Source organism: Stegodyphus dumicola, chromosome 1 (genome assembly GCF_044657685.1).
Source record: "Stegodyphus dumicola isolate Sdum_Otavi_A_Nest chromosome 1, ASM4465768v1".
Taxonomy (NCBI): Eukaryota; Metazoa; Arthropoda; class Arachnida; order Araneae; family Eresidae; genus Stegodyphus; species Stegodyphus dumicola.
In genome coordinates this window covers 51422585-51442903 of record NC_140768.1, presented here as the reverse complement: position 1 = coordinate 51442903, position 20319 = coordinate 51422585, and the positions used below count along the sequence as shown (strand labels likewise).

Sequence of the window (20319 nt, the reverse complement as noted above, 5' to 3'; positions counted from 1 at the left end):
CATCTTATGCATCTAAGCACTACACAAAGCAAATATCTACTTACCATACTTAGAAATTTCTGCATCTTCAGTCTGTAGCACACAAAATTCCTTAACAACATCCAAAAACTTCCTAAAATTATCTGAACTAGAATCCGTATATCGCCGTCGCCACATGAATTCACAAAAGTAAGAGTAAAAAATATCCTCCATAGTGTTGGTATCATCCAACATTCAACCATACTCATTTCCTTCCTACAAACAGGACACTTATAATGGCTACTAAATAAATCTTTCATTTACTTACCAGTCAATTAATGTCTTTTTTTTTCTCCTTTCGTTCCAAATCGTACAGAAACTTCAAAATAATCTTACCACATTCAGCCATTTAGCCGTCTAAACCACAAAGCAAGCGATGTACTTCCTAACCAACATACAAGCCTTTATAAATCTTTTCCCATCATTCAAAATTTACCGCAATCATGTAACCGATTATGTCATAATAGGGTTTCCATAACATTTAACTACTCGGGTTACCGTAAATGAAACAACAACTTGGCGATAAATGAAATAACAACTTCGCGATAATATAAGGGGCACCCTTCAGTCTACTCTAACCAACCTGGACCCAGTGCTATAGCAGCTAACTAACCACCACTTTGAGCAGAGTGGCTGAGTCATAATATTATATTTCAGGAAAATATGAATCTCATAAATACTGTGTTTCTGAATTTTTCTTGGAACCTACTGTTCTGTTAAATTTTTCGTTATGTTTGTTTCATTGCTTCCTTCGTGGATCTCAAGAATTTTCTAAATAGGGAAACAGAAATCATAATATTTACCTGCTCTTACTGATTTAATAATTGCTTTGAACCTATATTGCAAGCAGTGGCTAGTCAATGTCTACTATAAATATATAAATTAATTAAAAAAAAACTTGGTATCTGAAAATCTAACATTGCTTTTTATTAGCTGAAGAATGAATTTATTGTGAAGTTTAAAAAATATTAAAATGTGAGAAATCTCAAAAATAGTATTTTTCTTTTTTCAAATACAATTACCTACTGCTTCATTTGTATGCATTTAAATACTAAGTTGTTGTGTCAAACTGGTGGTAAGCAAGAGCAAAATAGGTGGTACACAGAAATAAAGTAATTTTAATTATTGAATTAAAAAATCTTGTGAAGAAAAAGAACAGTTGATAGAAATTTCCTGTGATCGAACTCTTAACTGAAGATTTCAAACACATTTGTTAACGTTTGGCTGAACCAAAAAAAAAAAAATAAGGGCATTTCAAATAAAGTTATAAAATTTTTATTGCCTCTTTGCGCAACCTATTTGTGTAAACAAGGATTTTCTTCCATGTTTACATTTGAAAAATAAATACAGAACAAAATTTAAAGTAGATTCTAATTTACGGTTAAAACTAAGTGAAATAAGGCCAGACGCTCAAATTTGACACTAAATTTTATAATTAAAGTGTTATACCTTAAATTTCTATAATTAAAATGGTAACCAATTTTTATCTAGTATTTTTATGTGTGCATATTTAAGGTAAGAGTTGACTTTACCCCTTGTATTATTGCCAAGTTGCTGTTTCACTTACCGCCAAGTTGTTGTATCATTTATGGTAACCTGAGTAGTTGAATGTTATGGAAACCCTATTATGATGAAATCATTTGCATTATTTTGGGAAATTTTGAATCATGGGATGTTTTGCAAGGGCTTTTGTGGTGTGTGTTGCTTATGAAGTACATTGCTTGTTTCATAGCTTAGACGGTACAATGGCTGAATGTAGTAGGATTAATTTGAATTTTCTGTACGATTTGGAACGAAAGGGGAAAAGTGCATTAATTGACTGGTGTGTAAATAAAGGTTTACTTAGTAGCCATAGTCCGGAACTACGTACAGTAAAATGTCTTTAATCCAGACATCCATAATCCGGACCTCAAAGCTACAAACTTTCTACACATGCATAGCGTTTATGCATGCGCATATGCGTTTATGTATGTGCATAATATCTTTATGCATGTGTATATGCATTTACGCATGCACATAATACATTTATGCATGCACGTTTAATGTATAACAGACGGTATAAGCTAGGCTAAAATTATCTAATTATCTATTTCAGTTAATGTTGCAGGTTGCGTTGTTCCTTAATCTTCTAATTGGATCCGGCTTATTATTTTTTGCAGACTGTTAGAGCAATTTTATAAAAAGTAAGCTCGAACTTTCGATTATGTCAAAAAGAGTTTATGATTCTGGAGCTGCCAAAAGATCTACAAAGCGAAAGCATGTTTCGGTGTCCATCAAACAGAAAGTGGAATCGCTGCAAAAAATGGATAAAGGCATGAAGAAAGTGACAGAAAGGTTAGTGAAAACGAAAAAATTTCGATTCATAAGTTTAGTCGGTATTCTCGGCACAGCAATTACAGAACTTGAACAGCGGAACTTTGTAACTCAACAAGAAATTATGTCTGTTTATAGAATTAAAGAGAAAGTATTAGCACATAAAAGGAAGCAACTTAAACAACTTACATTGAAAGAAATGTTTAATAAAGTAAACAAAAAAATATTAAGCTTTTTTTTTGGGTAAATTCTGATACCCTTTAGATCATAATTGCTCTTTATTTCATAAATTGCGGTTTCATATTTTTAATTTTAGAATTTCTGCATGCCATCTTATCAGATTTAAATTGATGATCTATAATCTGGAAAACCCCTAATCCGGAATCGCCAAAGTGAGTCCGGATGAAAGACTTTGTACTGTAGTATATTTTTTAGTCTTATTTTTGTGATGAATTTCTGTGGCGACGCCGATGTACGGATTGTAGTTCAGATAACTTTAGGAAGTTTTTGGATGCTGTTAAGGAATTTTGTGTGCCACAGACTGAAGATGAACAAATTTCTAAATAAGGTAAGGGAATATTTGCTTTGCGTAGTGGTAAAATACATAACAGGTTTTTCCTTTTTTGTGTTATTTTATTGTTTGGTATAAAATGTAGTTTATTGAGATTATGTATTTTTTGTTTGCCTCTACTGTAGAATTGGGTGCTCTTTTGATTTTTTAAGTGAAAATATTATTGATGGACAAACTCAAGGGAGTGCGTAAAGCATATTTTGTGCAATTCTCTGATGTTTTTTTAGTGAAAATAGGTTGATGAGTACATGGATAAAGTCAAAGGAGTGCACAATGCCAATTTTGTGCAATTCGGGGATTTTTTTAAGTGAAAATAGGTCGATGTGTACATGGATACCGAGTTTGTGCAATTTTTTGACTTGTTATTTTGGCTTGCGTAGCAGCAATTTTTTCACCAAAAATCGCCGCTATGCAGGCCAAGATAACAAGTCAAAGAATCGCACAAACTCAGTATCTATGTACTGCCAAAAATCACCAAGTTTCACCAAGGGGTACCCTAAAATATACTTTTACCCATATTTAATACAGTAGCCAATAGGTTATGCAAATGGCAAAAAATATCTATTTTTTTAAATATTTCTACTGAGAAATTGAAAAATAATCTTTGTAAAATGTAGTGGTGGTACTAAATTTTTTCAGTTTTTGTTTATATGGTACGTGTTAGTCAAAAGGTTTAGAACTTCTGCTTTATCGCAATTACAAAGAGTCACAAGTTTTAATAAACATGAATTCATTATTAAGAAGAAAGAAACATTACTCAACTTGAGTAGAACAGTATTGGTTGGAAACTGCAGAAACATTTAAAAGGAAGTGATAAGCTGAATGTTCAAAAACTAGTTACATGAACTAATTTACTCCTTTCAAACATGTCATCAGTTCTACCTTTTAGGCTGCGGGCTTGCTATGGGAACATTTCCGAGCGAGAATAGAATAGTAGAAAGGCTGAATGGTTGATATTCAGTTTTATCTCACCAACTTTATACTTTTTAGCATACATCTGATCAAGTTTCATTATGCAGAAATACTAAATTCTTTTAATATTGCTAATTCAAGAAGCTAAATTTTTGCCATTAAGTAAACTAAGCATTTTAATTTTCTCCAAAGCACTTCAATTTTAAAGCTGAAGTGGTATAAACAGCAAAATATTTAAAATGCATACTCCTGTTTGAACAAAGTTAAAAACAGAAATAGGTATAAAGGCTTATATTCTTTATATTACTGCAAAATTTCGTTATAAATGCAGATGAAAGTATACCCAAAAAAAGTAGAGTTGGTAATTTTGCAGAGTGTTTAGAACACCCACTTAAAAAAAAAAAAAAAAAAAATAATAATAATAATAATAATAATAATGACAGTAATTTATGAAATAACATTTGTTACATAATACTAAGGCATCCGCCTAAGCGTTACAGTTTATTGTGAAAGCAGGTAATAGTGCACATGAAAAGTAGAATTACAGATTTTGCAGTCTTCAAATTAGAATTTATTTGAAATCTATTTTTAATAGCACTGTAGTATAAAATAACTCTTTAGAAAATATTGTTAAATTGTTCAGCTAAATGACTATTTAATGATTGACCTGTAATGATATTGAACAATAGATGTTTGTAATATTGATGATAAATGAAAGAACAGCATCAATTTATTGTGGATTTTATCATAAATTGAAAATAACAAACACCTCAATTTTTATACCTGAGATTCCTCCTCCCTCCCAAAGTGTTTATAGTATGCCAAGTACCTTTATTGTAACCTTTGCAGCAACAGATATATAATTGGTACTCAAATCACCACTAAAATTACATTGGTACATACTAAAATCCTGGAGCATGAATAAGACACAAGTATTGAACATTTTACTATAACAACTAGCTATACTTGTATCAAATACATTAATCTTCTTTTAGTCAGATTTAAAATGTTTTCTAAACTGGTATTCTGAACATGTGACTTGAACAGTGATAGCTAAAATGTTTGATAACTGTTGCAATTTAATGACGAATGTTATTACAATCACTCTAAAAAATGTAAAATGTACTAGTTCCAGCTGTAACTGTTGTTATTTATACTAAAATAAAAAATATTAAAATTACTATAATAGCTGTATAAAGTATAAAATAACTATAATTATGTTGAGGGAATTACACTATGATAAAATAAAAATTGAAAAAGCAAAGATAATTAGTGATTTACAGTTCAAGATTTTAATTGGCATTGATACAGTTTGTGTGGCAGATTGGTTATGGAAATACAGGCACATTATAGAAAGCAAAATTTATATAAGTACATTGCTATTTTAAGCTTTTTGTGAAAGAAATTTTGAATATCCTTACTTTTTTACATTTTCAGTCTTCTAATTTTATTGATGTCTTATGATGCGCTGATCATTTGTTTGGAACACAGTGTGTGGTTTTAAGAACATTGTGTTTGGCAAGAAATTAACATCTTCCAAATAAAATTACATAATCTTTTAAAATACATTTACTTTATTTTTATATCAAATTTTAAAAGTTTCATGATCAAATTGTACGCTGTTATGAAAACTGTTAACTGTTTAATAAAGTATGTGTAATTTTTGCGTGGAGTAACACTGAAATATTAAAGTATAAAGCATATGAACTAAATGACAATGTAGGTGCACCTAGCTCTCATATTATTATTATTTTTTTTGTTTTGTTTGTTCATAAAAGGTTTTTAACTTCATGTGATATATCAGTTTTATATTTCACACAAAGAAATTTAAAAATAATTTGTAAGTAATAAATTTAAGAATAAACATATTATTCAGATGGGAATTTAATAATAAAATCTTTATTTACACGTTGTCTGAAATATTTCCTAAGAATAAAATATGCTTTTTTGAATTAGAACAGAAAAAAATAGATTTTTTGAAATTTATTGATAAAGAAATATTTTATATACTAATAATAAATTTTTTTTGTCTTATTAGCACTGTACATAAAGATAAAGACCTTATTAAAATTCACTTCAAAACTCCTCTTCAGCCTGCAAAAACAACCATTGTACGCCTGGAACTGGTCTTCACCCATTCTCTGGATCCACATCCATCTAGTATATCTCAGTCAGAGAAACAATTAGTTTTGTATCATGGCAACCATTACTATTACAGTCCATATCCTACGAAGACTCAAACTACTGTTGTCACTTTGCCCTCAAATTCCATTGAAAGTTTTTCTAAACTCAAACCTGTTGCACATAGTGATAATCTTATTACTTATGGACCATATGATAATATTCCACCATATAGTGTTGTGAGTATATTTTAAAAACTCATGTTTCAATTTTTATTCATGTATGTGTTTTTGATATAAAATGTTTTAGTACAAAATTCATGCTGCTAGATATATAAAGTTATTTAAGCTATTTAACAAATTTTTAGATGTTTAATTGTGAAAGACAGAATCCAGGAGTTGGAAATAACCATGGCATTGTCTAGTAACTAAAAATTTTGAACAGTATTGATTTGCATGTAAGAAAACCCTTATTTTTTAAAGCCTTTAACCAAAAGTAAAGAACCTTCATGTTTTAAAAATTAAGTATCATATCTTGATGTAAAATTAAGTAAATATGTTCGTATATGTAAAATTTAAGAACTAATTGATAAATTATATTAATACAGTACAAAGTCTGATTCCAATATCCGAAATGATCTAAAATCTGGATATCAAAAACCGCCAGCAGCTTTTTTTTTTTTTTAACGCTTTACACGTGTGCATTTGATTCCCCCCCAATAGATAAAACATGTGGAGAGTTCTGATTCGTAATTTCCATTCAACACTAAATAAATATCTCATTATTGAAGAAACAATAATTTAGCATAAATTTGTGTGATCAATAATTTGATGGGTAGCCTGTTAGCAAAGCAGAAGTTATACATGATGTTGGGTTTGTGCAATTCTCTGATGTGTTTTTCATTGAACACTGATTCCTGTGTGCACAAGAAAAAGAAGAGAGGAAAAACTACAGAACAATTTCTCAAAAAGTGAAAGTGTTTTTATTAATTTGTTATTTTTTTATATAGTTCTTATTTAATAATTAAAATCTGTACATTTTCTTTTGATATGTTGATAATGTTTACTGACTTAATGATAAATAAAGATAGTTTAGAGTTACTTTATGATAAATAAAGATAGTTTAGAAAGTTTCACAAAAAAGTCATGAAAATCATCAACTTGAACCAAACGAGTAACTTTTACCTTTTTATTTATAAAAATTGTTCATAATTGTGCAATCTTCTGTTGCCTTTTTTAAGTGAAAAAAGATCAGTACGTACACAAGGAGAACAGTTCTGCTCTCCCCGTGTAACTATTGCTTTTCTCACGTTCACAGCAATCTGCTTTTGTTTAAAAACACATCAGAGAACTGCCTCAATTTGCCATTACTCACATTAAACATTATGTATACTATATGGTACTTTACTGTTATTATATGTTAATTTTTTTCATGAAGCTTTACATACTTTTAGGGTTGCTGCCATTCAGTTTAATTTCATATGCCAGCATTTATGTTTGGCACTATGCGATGTCTCGTTAACAGAAAAGTAACCTTTTATCTTGCATTTGAACCAGAGTACTAAATATTTCATGACTCTGGTCTTATTTATTTTCCCCCCTCTTTCAATTTAAAACTGGGTATAATATTATTTGAAATCCAGTTTCATCCTAACATAAATGGTAATTAAACTTTAGTTTGACTAGTGTTATTGAGTTAATTTAAAAGATATTTTTATATGGCTGAGAATTTAAAAAAAAAAAAAAAAAAAAAAAAAAAAAAAAAAATCTTTTATTCTTTGAAAGATAACTTTAAAATTTTCATTGTTCAAAATTATTGCATGTTTTTGTATAAGTTTCTCTTACATCTATTTATGCATCAGATTTTGAGAATCTAACTTTATAATGAAATTGCTGTAAAAACACTTTAAGCCTTGAAAGTGTGATTAAAAGTTTATTAAAAAATTACATTTTTCTAGGCACTAAAAATTATATTTTTATCTGTATGTGTGATGAGTTAGAATATACTAAATTCTGGCATTTATTGACATAATGAAATTCTTTTTGGTGTGTGAAATTATGCTGAGCTCTTTTTCCCCCCTGACATCTCAGAAGTTAAATCTGGGATAATGTAAGTGTAATATAATGTTATTAAATATTATAATTAGAATCAGGAATTCAGATATTGAATATAAGAAAATAATGTTTATCTAAAAATTTTGTTTGAAGTCTCATAGTTTGAGTGCATTATATGAATGTTATACCTTTCATAAATGAGTATTATTTATATGTATGAAGGAGCAGTCATCTTTTGTGTTGAAATTAATTGCAAATAATGCTTGAGCTCTTCAGAACTCAAGCTCATCTATAAGAAGACCCAGTGTTTGACATTCATTTAAACAGAAATATATGTGTTTATACAGGTATTACGTATTTAAAAATATTTTTGTACATAAATAATGTAATCATATTTTGCACTGAACAAAAAGCAAGCCTTGTATCTTTTTAGATAAATTTAGTAAAAAATCTGTTTAAAACATAGTGCTCTATTGGTGATAAAACCTGGATTCTTTTTTTTTTTTTTTTTTTTTTTGTTTAAATCAAGAATAGTGCATTTCTTCTTGATGTTTTTATAAATGCACAGTATGTACTTTATTAGAAAATATTTTGTTTAACATTATTTTTGAAAGCAATTTCAAATAATTCTTCATAAATATTTTATCCTTTTTAGAGCAAAATGACTATTCATTGTGAAAATAACAGCCCGTTCCTTACCATAACAAATTTGAATCGAGCTATTGAAGTTTCTCACTGGGGTGTTATTTCTGTCGAGGAAAACATTGATGCTGCACACACTGGTGCTATACTGAAAGGTCCTTTTTCCCGTTATGAGTTTCAGAGAGATCAAAGTGGAATAGCGTCTGTTAAGTCATTCAAGGTTAAGTATACTTTTCTTTTATTTATCCTTTGAAACTTTTAATTTGCAGCTGTTTTGAAATTAAATTATCTGAAAGTAGTTGATAAATGAATAGTACAACTTCATTTCTAGGTAAAATTTAAATTAAATGTAGGTTTTTAATTTTTATAGAAATGGTACACAAGTTACATTTTCTCGAATCCGAATTCTATGATTCTGGAATTTTGTGAATCCTTCATGTAAAAAAGTATTAATAAAAAAGTGAAAAGAAATGAGAAACAAAACTGTTATGTAATATTGAAAGTTTTTAATTAATCCTATACAACTCATTTTTGGGGTGGGGGTAGGGTAAAAAAAATTTAAAACTCCTGCTTATACACAGCTCTCTTCTATGGAATGAAAATGGGTTGAACAAGATGTTGCATTACAAACTGTAACTTGATTATAGTGAGTTCATAATAGTACATCATATGAAACTAGCATTTATGAGCAAAAAAATATGTAAGCTGTTACTGTTAAGTTGTATCTGACGATAGAGAGTTAATGCAAAAACTGAATTAATGAAAAACAAATGTAAGAGTATAAAAAGGTTTTAAAAATGCATGTATATTTTTTAAAATGATACAAAGGATATTTGGTTAATGGAGTATGTAATTAAAACTCCCGAGGTTAATTTTTTTAATGCAGCTTGTCAAAAGTATTTTAGTAATAGTTCACATTTTTTTAACATTTTCTCAGAATCTTTTTAAATCAAAGCAAATGTGGAGAGGAAAGGATTAGAATTAATAAAGATAAAAATGAAATGTATTCTCACATTTAAAAGTGTAGCTCTAAGTACCATGAGACGCTTTTAGCGATCTATGGCCACCGAAATTTCTATAATCATGTTCTTCTTTCTTTCTTTTTAATACCTGTGTTACCTGTGTTAGATATCAGTAAAATTAATCTTTCTAAAATTTTTACTTGAAACATTTGATATTTTTTATATTAGAATTTGAAATATTCGTATGATAGTAAAAAATCTGAAGATTCAAGTTTTTAAATCCAAAACTTCCTTTAAGATTCATGGAATTTAAGAGTCTATAGATTCAAATGTCCCATTCCTGATAATCAGTTGAGTTGTTTATGCTAAAGATAAAATGCAAGTAAAAAATTAGTTAACTATGTGAGGTATAATAAATGTTTCTTTTTAGCTTCCCTTCCATTAATATATATAATAATACCCCTTACCTATCACCTGAAATTCTAAATTTGAGGAATAAGGTCCCCTCCCCCCAGCATAAGTGTATTTGGTATTGGTGCTGTGCCATTTTCTTCTTCACAAAATAATTATTTTGAAGTTAATAGAGAAGTGAATCATTTTTCCTTTTTAATTGGCACAATCTGGATCTTGAAGGAAAAATCTGGATTAGAAATTGGTGTTGAGTATATTGTACAACTCCTGAATTCCCGTAACGAAAACTTCGTTTTGAACATTTTTAGAAGAGAGGAAAAAAAAAAAAAAAAAGTCTCAATAGAGAAAAATGAAAATAACAATTAAAGTTAAAAAAAAAAAAAAAAAAAAAAAAAACTGAAATGTTTCAGATTTTAAATTACGTCCAAAGGGGCGTTTTTTAACATTTTGTGTGTTACCTTTCTTTATTAAATATCATGTTCCTCGCACTTAAACCATAAGATCCAGTGCAACAGCAATATCGCAAAATAGTTTTAAAACGAGCATATCTTTAGAATTTCCGATACAGAGACTCACGCGCTGGAGATAAAAATGTTTTTTCTGCACAACGTTGCCATTGCTCGCTTTGAAATCCTTGAGTTTGTTAATCAAAAATTCGTCAAAGTTTTAAAAAATAGGAAATCGATCATAAAACAAATTTCAAATTTGGTCTTCCACATGCTCATATTCGTTGGAGGATTACGTTATTCAAAATTCGATGACTCTATGTACCGTTATTTTATGACAATGTGAGAAATATACATACATTTACGCAGATTTTCATTATTTAATTTCTTCAAATATAATGCAGGACTCTAACATTTTATGGCAACAGTTTGAAAAGTGAACCGACATTTATCCGTCCGATGCAAAATGCCAAAACGAAACTAATAGTCCTTCGGGATTCAAATCCCTTTGGACTAAAAAAATCAGGAAAAAATGAAGATATATGGTGTAGAGCTATTAAGAAACAAACAAGTCTTTGTTTGCTCACCTTCTGTGTGGAATTTCTTATTTACAAAGCCTATTCATTGTAACGAAATCATCTAATTGTATAATTGTAAACTATATACATTTATAAATACTGATGATTTTTGTTTCACATACAGTTATCATAAATTTTAATGGTATTGTTGTTAAAATTTTTATTAATTACAAATGAATGTGATCATTATTTTCTTGGTGAAAATTAATTGCTTAATATGTCCCTCCTTATTTCAACACTGCATCTATTAAAAAAAAAAAAAAAAAAAAACATGTTATATCAAAAGTCTGGGAACAGACTTATGGTAGTTTTGGAGTATTACTGTTATCGCCATATGTATATATAAAAGATAAAAGAGATGACGTTACATACATTCACTATATTTTGCAAGTTTTATTATAGTTATATACAGTTACTAAGAAAAAGTGCTTTTTTTTTTTTTTTTTTTTTTTTTTTTCCCATTTTAATGCAGAAAATTAAGTTTTTATTATCTAAAGCTGTATTTTCCAAATATTTTAACATCAATACTGATAAGCACATAATTGTCATTTATTTCAACCCATATATATGCACTAATCTAAAAAATAAATAAAGGAGTTTTAAAAGAAATATAATAATGGAAAAGTTATATATATATATATGTAATTATTAATTAAATAGCAATTATGAATTGACAGTTATAAATCTGTTAATGATCCATTATATGCTGGTTTTTAACCCATACTTTGGAAACTATTGATGTAAGATTTTGTCTAGAAAACTAGATAAATTAAGAATATAAATAATTACATTGTGCCGCTTTCCATTATTTCAGACTGTATTGCCAGCTTCAGCTAGTGATGTTTACTACCGAGATGAAATAGGAAATATATCTACTAGTCATTTACGTGTTTTGGAAGATTCAACGGAAGTCGAACTGCGTCCCCGTTTCCCTCTGTTTGGAGGGTGGAAAACATACTACACTCTTGGTTATTATGTGCCTACATATGAATATTTGTATAATAGTGGTAAGAGTAGTTTATTTTGTGTTGTAATTTCAATATTTTATCTTTCTTTCACCCTTCTAATGTGTTAAGAGTGATGCAAAATTTGTTTATGAAATTCATATTTATGCTGTTAGCTTGAGGTTATAAATATCTTAATCACAAAAGCACTGAAGTAAAGTGTTCTAGTCAAATTAAGTGCTCTCTTTAGAGGTGTATTGAGCATTATGTAATTAATGCCAAGCATGCCCACCCAATAAAGTGATGTTATGTGAACTTCCATCTAATACCAACAAAGACAGCATTATTTCTGCACTCAAAAGTTCATTGGATTCTCCACTAGCAAATAGAAGATCCAAAGCTCCCACCCCCATTTTCTTGCCCATGTTGTAAGGGATGAAAATGTTGATAAAATTTACGATTTGAAAGATCTCTTGCATTTTTTATCAGCAGTTGAAAAGTATATCTCAAAGAAGTAGGTTCCACAATATCGTGATTGTCAATGGTAGTACTATTCTTCCAAGAATTGTTTCCTTGCTGCACAGTGTGTAAAGTGCTCTTTAGAACACTGATGGCTTATCATATGCAGACACGGTCAGAAGGCAAGATGTTAATTCTAAGCTTAACCAAGTTGGAAGTACCCCAGAATTGGTTGCTGCTGCAGTCAGTAACTTGTTAAGTGAATTTTCTGATAATAAAAGTCCTAATACCCAAAAAAGCAATCCCTTAAAAATACTATGAGTGCTAATGGAAAATATCATATCTTATATTTTCTGAGCCTTTTCAAATGTATCTCTGAAATTGATAAAATCTTCAGAAAAAATCAAATTGTAGCAATGATAAAAGTGTTCAGAAACTATGTGCCCAAATTGAAGACGTTAACAGACCTTTTAGATAAAATGTATATGCATATAGAAATTTTCAATGAAATCAGTAATTATGGCACAGATTAGTGCTTATAAATGTAAATCTTAACTATTTTTACTGCACCCAAGATTAGATTATATCAGATTAAATAAATTAAATCCAGCTCTGCCCTTATAATATTCCCAGCTTAGTTGCGTAACCATCTGAGTGGCCAGAGTTTTCACTAAGAAAGCACAAATTTCCCAAAACTAGTATGAGAACAAAGTATTTTTTTGATTTTACTCTAAAAACTCTGCTGGTATTTTATACCTGCATTTGTGTACTTTTGATATGTTGCATTAATTTCTTTGAGAAATTTTAATATGCATGTATTCATACGTTCTTACAGATATCACAAAAAATATTTTAGGCTGTGTATATACGGCCTTGCCGCTTAGAGGGTTAATGTTTTTCTCTTTGTCAGTTTTCTTAAATTCCTCAGTTAATTTTCTTCAAATTCTAAATTTCTCTTTCAAAGTTATTTACACTTATTTTTTTGGCTGACTATATTACATGTGGTTCTGAAAGAGTCTCTGCTCATCAACCAATGTGTAATTTCCTCAATTTTATGCTCTTTTGCTATTCTTTTCTACTGGCTCCTTGCTTTCATATGACCATTGGTCATACCTTGATCCCTATTAACCCAGTGTAACTAAGAGTTCTTAACTTATTCTACCTTATCACCACACTCTACATTTTGCTTTCTTCTCGCATGTAAAATTATTAGCGTTCTTTTCTCATCTAACATAATGTTAAATTGAAATGCTCTTTTGTTTCCCACAGCCCTCAGCTTTTCAGCTATTGTCAGCTACTATATTAGTACAAAAATCTTGATTGCATACTTTGCTGGTTTGTTCAGCGTATACTGATCGAACCCAAATTGGCTAAGGAAAAGGATTCAGGCTTCTCATCAATAGTGATGTTCGCCTGAGTTATAGGAATCTTAACACTCTGAAATAAATCTGCCAAAGAAATATCTTTATTGCTGCTATTTTATGCAAAGCTTCTTCTCTGTGGCCTGCCTACCAAATTATGAAATGCATGCAATGTAAAAGAAATGAAAATCACTTATAGGGCAGAGTGCTATGAAAAATTTTAATACCTTTTCCATCAGCCTGCCTTATATATTGAGGTGCAACAATCTGTGTGAATGCTGCATAAATATAAAAGTCCTATAAGAGCTTTCATCTCAACCAGATCCATAATTTTTGCATCTCTTTCATGTTTGTATTGTGACATTATACAGTCAAAAGTCGTTAATCCGGACTCTTCGGGACATCGGCGATTCCGGATTATCGATTTTTCCGGATTATAGATCATCAGTTTAAATCTCGTAAGATGGCATGCAGAAATTCTAAAATTAAAAATATGAAACCGTAATTTATGAAATAAAGAACAATTATGATCTAAAGGGTATCAAAATTTTCAAAAAGAAAAAGCTTAATATTTATTTGTTTACTTTATTAAACATTTCTTTCAATGTAAGTTGTTTAAGTTTTGCTTCATTTCATGTGATAATACTTTCTCTTTAATTCTATTAAACAGACATAATTTCTTGTTCAGTTACAAAGTTTCGCTGTTCAAGTCCTATAATTGCTGTGTCTAGAACACCGATTAATTTGTCAATCGAAATTTTTTCGTTTTCAATAACCTCTGTCACTTTCTTCGCTATGGAAAGCGAATTATAATGACGAGGAACTTGTTTTAAATCATATCAAAGACGGAGCATATCGAGATGAAATACTACATTTGGTAAGGAATTATAAGCCAAATAAAATAAAAACATCTGCGCTGAAGATAAGGATAGTGTTGACAGATCAACTTCCAATTCATTACGCGCCCGCCGCGGCGATCCCCCCCCCCCCCCCCCGCCGAGCAGCGTGAAATTGATAAACAGATTTCGGATTTCAAAACATACTTTCGCTTTAGATCCTTTACATATTAACAAATATATATCGGAAATTCTATTTGATATAATCGAAAGTTTAAGCTTACTTTTATAAAATTGCTCTTACAGTCTGCAAAAAATAATAAGCTGAATCCAATTCGAAAATTAAGGAACAACGCAATCATCAACATTAACTGAAATAGATAATTAGATAATTTTAGCTTATATGTCTATTATACATAAAACGCGCACGCGAAAACGTATTCTGCACTTGCGCACACTCATATGCGCAGTCGTAAAAGGTCTTACATGCACACGTAAACGCCTATGCGCATGTGTCAACGTGGTGCATGCGCAGAAAGTTTTTAGTTTTGAGGTCCGGATTATAGGTCATTCCGAATTATGGGTGTCCGAATTAACGACTTTTGACTGTATCAGAAATATATGAAGTTGTACAACTGCATTCATTGATAATAGAATATTCTAGCTACTAAATGGATCAGTAACATTTCTTGCTTCCCTTACTGGATCTGGAAGATGAGACATAATGTTATACAAACAGAACTCGCATGTTATCCAAATTTCTTTTTCTTCACATCATTTTTCCATCTTCTCCTACAAAATCATCCACTTCAGAAACATTATTTTCGAATATTTCATCATCATCTTCTGTATCTGTGTTATGTTCACTAAATATTTCATTTTTGAGTGAGTCTAATCTTCACTTTCAAAGTGCAGTCTTCATCACTTTCCACTGATTCTATTAGTCTTGTCTTGCATCTTCAATTCATTCGGACTCATTTTCTTTCACATAATGCGATTTAGGCATCTTAAGAAATAAGTTCAAGTCCTTTTACATGCTGGAAATCAACTTCTCATAAACTAAACATTTTATCAGAAAACTACTTACACGGGCAGGTACATGGAATATCCCAGTTTCAATGAAATATCAATAACTTCTTTTCTAAACACATGTGTATACCTATTCTGGAGGTCAACAATATGTAGAAACACAGTTATTCAATGCATTAGGAAATTTAGGTTTCACAATTTGCGTTTATTCTATTTTTTTGTTGGGGAAGGGATGTAATATATCCCATGCCCTTTTTCACGGATTAACCAGATTTTATTTGATTCTAAAAATAATTTTAAAAAGATTCAAACTGATTTGATATATATATATATATATTAAATTTACATGTCTATGTAATAAATTAATGATGCAGAAGTGCATTTAATAAAGTGCTCAGCAAAAGATTCTAAAATTGCAAAGTATGTGATGGGTAGAATCATTTATCCTGTTTTTGAGTGAGTATCAAATATTTACCTCTGTTATGAATAACTTGAAGTACTTCAGCTTCTCTCAATAGAATTTTTAGGAAGGTGAGACTTTAATACTGGTTTGATCTGCTTTGGTTAAACTGTATGAATCATATTAAGTTGTTGTGTAATTATATGTTAACTGGCAGATATTTATTTGCTTTTAAATATATTTTCTAATAAAAAAAATTTTGTGTATTTCAGGAGATCAGTATGTTTTAAAAATGCGTTTTGTCGATCATGTGTTTGATGACAGTGTGATTGATCAATGCACAGTTCGTGTCATTCTACCAGAAGGGAGCAAGTAAATAATTGCATTTTTAGAATTTTATGTGCTTTGTATAATTTTCAGAAACTTGTATTATATTTTATTAAAATAGTTAAAATGATTTCTAGAAATATGTGGTAAAACTTGTATTATTATAGTTGATTTTAGTTTTCTTATTATGTTTATTTCATTTGATAATTATTATTTTACTTTTCTCAATTGAATAATATCTCTATAAGATATTTATTTTTTTATGGAAAGCCTATGATGCATCCATGAATGCTTATAAAACTTTTTGGTAATTAGTATTATTTCATTTGTAGATCATTATTGCAAACTATTGAAAGTTCTACATAATATTGTGTTGTTTACTATTCAGTCTGCATTTTTTATGTTTATCATTATTTTTCTTTTGTAATTTTATACATTTAATATGGTGTAATGAGTAGTGGACACTCTGCACAAGGTTTGCTGTTTGGGTATGAGAGACTGATACCTTCCTCTTTAGGCTCACTAAATGGCAGACTTCTGTGGTGTAGAAGTACTTCTGTGTGTACAGCTGTTCTGTGTGTTCTGTGGTGTGTTCTGTAGTGTGTTCTGTGGTGTAGAAGTACTTCTGTGTGTACAGCTGCGCCACCTGTTCTTCAAGTGGGGGAGCTGTACTGCAGGTGTGAAATAGGGCATACTTTTCGCAGGTGTTCGCATTATTTTGTCCTCCATCTGTGCTAAGGAACATCTGCTTGTTGTTCTTCCTCTTGTACACATGATTACAAACATATTATGTTACTGAGTTTAATAAAGCCTTTTTTTGTGCAATTCCATAGTGTATGCATTGTATTCATTTTTGAGCAACTATGCTTTCCTCATCTTTTAAATAAAAAATACTATTTCTCATTTATGAATTTCATGTCTCTTGGATGATTTCTCATAGAGGAAACAAAAGAACACTTGTTGCTTAAGTTTTGCACACCAGTGTGTAATCATTGATATGGGGAGAGTTTTTTTTTTTCTTTCCCAAGGTTAGAGATTCTTTTATGTATTTTTTTTTTAAAAAGCTTGTTTTTAAAAGTAATTTTTTTACAAATTTTATTATTTTTAATGAATTCGTAACATTTTTGGATGATAACAAATTAAGCAGCATAAGAGCAAATGTTTACAAGTCCCTCCCCTCATCAAATATCTTAAATGTGGAATTTTTATTTATTAATATCTGGGAAAACACATAAAAATTAATTGAAATTGCTAGTCATTAAAAAAAAAGTTAGTTCATATAGCATGTTATTTCTATTTGAATATTTCTTTTTTCCAGCAGAAAAATACTCTGGTTATGAACATGTTCCTTACAATTATTTTTGTGATGAACACGTTCATAACCAGAGTGAACCAGTTCATAACCAAATATTTTTGTGATAGGGAATATAAGTCATATTCCTATTCTTGTATCAAATTAAATACAGACACAGTAGCTGTATCAGCTGTGTTCAGCATGGTAAATGTAATATACCGTAATGTACAAAGGTGATGTATTACAACTAACCTCATCTGTTCTTACATCTGTTCCTGATTTTTTTCTTTCCACTTTGGGAAGTGTGTTAAAGATATTGTGTTTGGTTTACTTCCTCAATCTAATAGGGTCTCAAAAACTGCATTCTTATTGCTGTGGAAATAATAACAAAAGGTATATTGTTGTAAATACAGCAAGAATTTGATCATCTTAATGTTGTTCTTGTAACTGAAAGAAATAATAATATAGAGAGCTCTGTTAAGTAAAACATGAGTAGTTTTCTTTGCATTTTATATATTACCTTTCAATATAGGTTTATAAGTTTTGAAAATATAGCCATTTGGGAAACATTAGTTATTTTGAATACTTCTACATATCAATTACCAGTTTAATGCAAATTAACTCTAAATTAGAGAAGATTTTCTTTGGGTCTACCATTTTCTACAAATAATGAATTTTTTATATAGGATAGATATTTCATTTTTTATCTTACTTTGCAAAATCCAAGAGAACTTCATTTCAAATTTTCTCTTGCTTAAAGGTATAGTTGAATATCCTTAAAGTTTGCTACTAAACACATATATACTTACTGTGCATTCTTGTTTTATGCATCACTGTAAAGGAAATAATTTAACTGAAAATGAATCTTATATGTGTGTTTTAATTATAATTAATATTATATTTGTATATTTAATTTGTTTTTTAGGAATATTCAAGTTAAGATGCCATATGCTGTAGAACGCTTGCCTAATGAATTGCATTATACATACTTGGATACTGTTGGACGTCCTGTCATTGTTTTACGTAAAACCAACCTTGTAGAGCAGCATATCCAAGATTTTGAAGTAAGATACTTAAGTTATTAAATTAGCTAAAAGAGATCTGTTTAAAACAAAAAATTAATGTTGTTAAACAATTTGTAAAAATTGTTTGTTAAAAAAATTGTTTGTTAAAACAAAAAATTGTTTGTTGTCTGTTTAAAACAAAAAATTGTTAGTTAAATTTTTTAGACTTGTAAAAGAAAATATTTTCAATAGTATCATACGTTTTATTAGTTATTTGTGATGTTTTCATCACAAATACGTGAACTGATTTATTTATTATTTTTACTTGCTTATTTTCAAATTTTACCTCTTGAAAACAGAAAGGGTGAAATTATGAAAATATTTCTCTTTCAGTTTTCTTCTGTTCAATAATTCTTCATATACTGGTGAATTTTAAAGATGCTGTACCATGTGTTATGGCATATATTTTAAAGTAAATAATAATTAATGCTATAAAATGTAATATACTGGGTGATTTAAAAATCAGTTAAGTTTTTTAAAATGTATATTTCAGTGAAGGATTTAAAAGAATTTTATTATGTAAATTTTTTAATTACTCCTTTATAAAATAAGGTGGGAAAACAACAGCTGCTGTAGATTTTAAGTAAAACATTATCTGTTTTGAAAGTGAACTGACATGTAAATACATTTCTCTCTTCAGAAGGAAAAAAAAAAAAAAATTCCCCCCTCCCTTGATAAATGTTTCCAAGTAAGCAATACTAAAAAACAAGGAGGGGACAAACAGACAAGAAAATGAAATAGAAAATTTATTCAATATAAAATTTATTACTGACTTTGTTTCATTGGAACTTAAGTCATGTTTTTTAGAGCATTATTTTCCACTGAGTTCTAACATAACTGCATCCAGCAAAAAATTTTATATTTGTTTATGTTAATTTTTATGCTGAATTGTTTCATGTGTGTGGTTACTTTCATTTTATGTGTAGCATCAGGATAAATTTTACATGCCTAGTTACTTTATAAAAAAAATCTCCAACAGAAAATGAATAGCAAGGAAAGCTATTATCACAGATTTTCAAATCAATCTGGAACATGTTAGTAATGTTACATTTCTAATTGCAATGCAGGGTTGATGATTAGACCAACTTTCCTTGGAGCCTTCTTGAATGACTATGTATGTGACATGGGTGTCCATATATGGGACTGGTGAATACACACATAAAAAAAGGGGGGGGAGTTCTAACCTATGATGGAATGTAATATATATATTTTCTTATTATCACAATTGGTTCTAGTATATGGGCTTAACAATGAAACATCATTGTCATTCTAAAATAACCTACGTCGGAATTGAGAATGTAAATATGAAATAGTTTCTTTTTTCTAAAAGTTCCTAAGTTAGTATATAGTATATATGATGTAATATATATATATATATATAAAACATAATTTAATTTTTTATAGGTTCATTATGAATATCAAAAGATTCTGATGTTGCAAGAACCACTTTTAGTAGTTATAGCCTTGTATCTTCTTTTTCTTGCTGTTATTTTTTATGTTCGTCTAGATTTCAGCATTACCAGAGTAAGTAGTGTTGGAGTATTAATTTTAAGTAGTATTGATTGTATTTTAGTATT

At 29.4% G+C, this 20319-nt stretch overlaps 1 protein-coding gene across 1 annotated transcript in view; it reads left to right on the top strand.

Moving 5' to 3' along the window:
- LOC118186138 (dolichyl-diphosphooligosaccharide--protein glycosyltransferase subunit 1) overlaps positions 1 to 20319 on the top strand; it is a 46018-nt gene that overhangs the window by 7513 nt on the left and 18186 nt on the right. The window contains exons 3-8 of the mRNA XM_035356183.2: positions 5853 to 6174; positions 8645 to 8851; positions 11843 to 12035; positions 16330 to 16429; positions 18604 to 18742; positions 20147 to 20266. Coding sequence (XP_035212074.2) covers positions 5853 to 6174; positions 8645 to 8851; positions 11843 to 12035; positions 16330 to 16429; positions 18604 to 18742; positions 20147 to 20266 — 1081 coding nt within the window. The remainder of the gene's footprint in view (positions 1 to 5852; positions 6175 to 8644; positions 8852 to 11842; positions 12036 to 16329; positions 16430 to 18603; positions 18743 to 20146; positions 20267 to 20319) is intronic.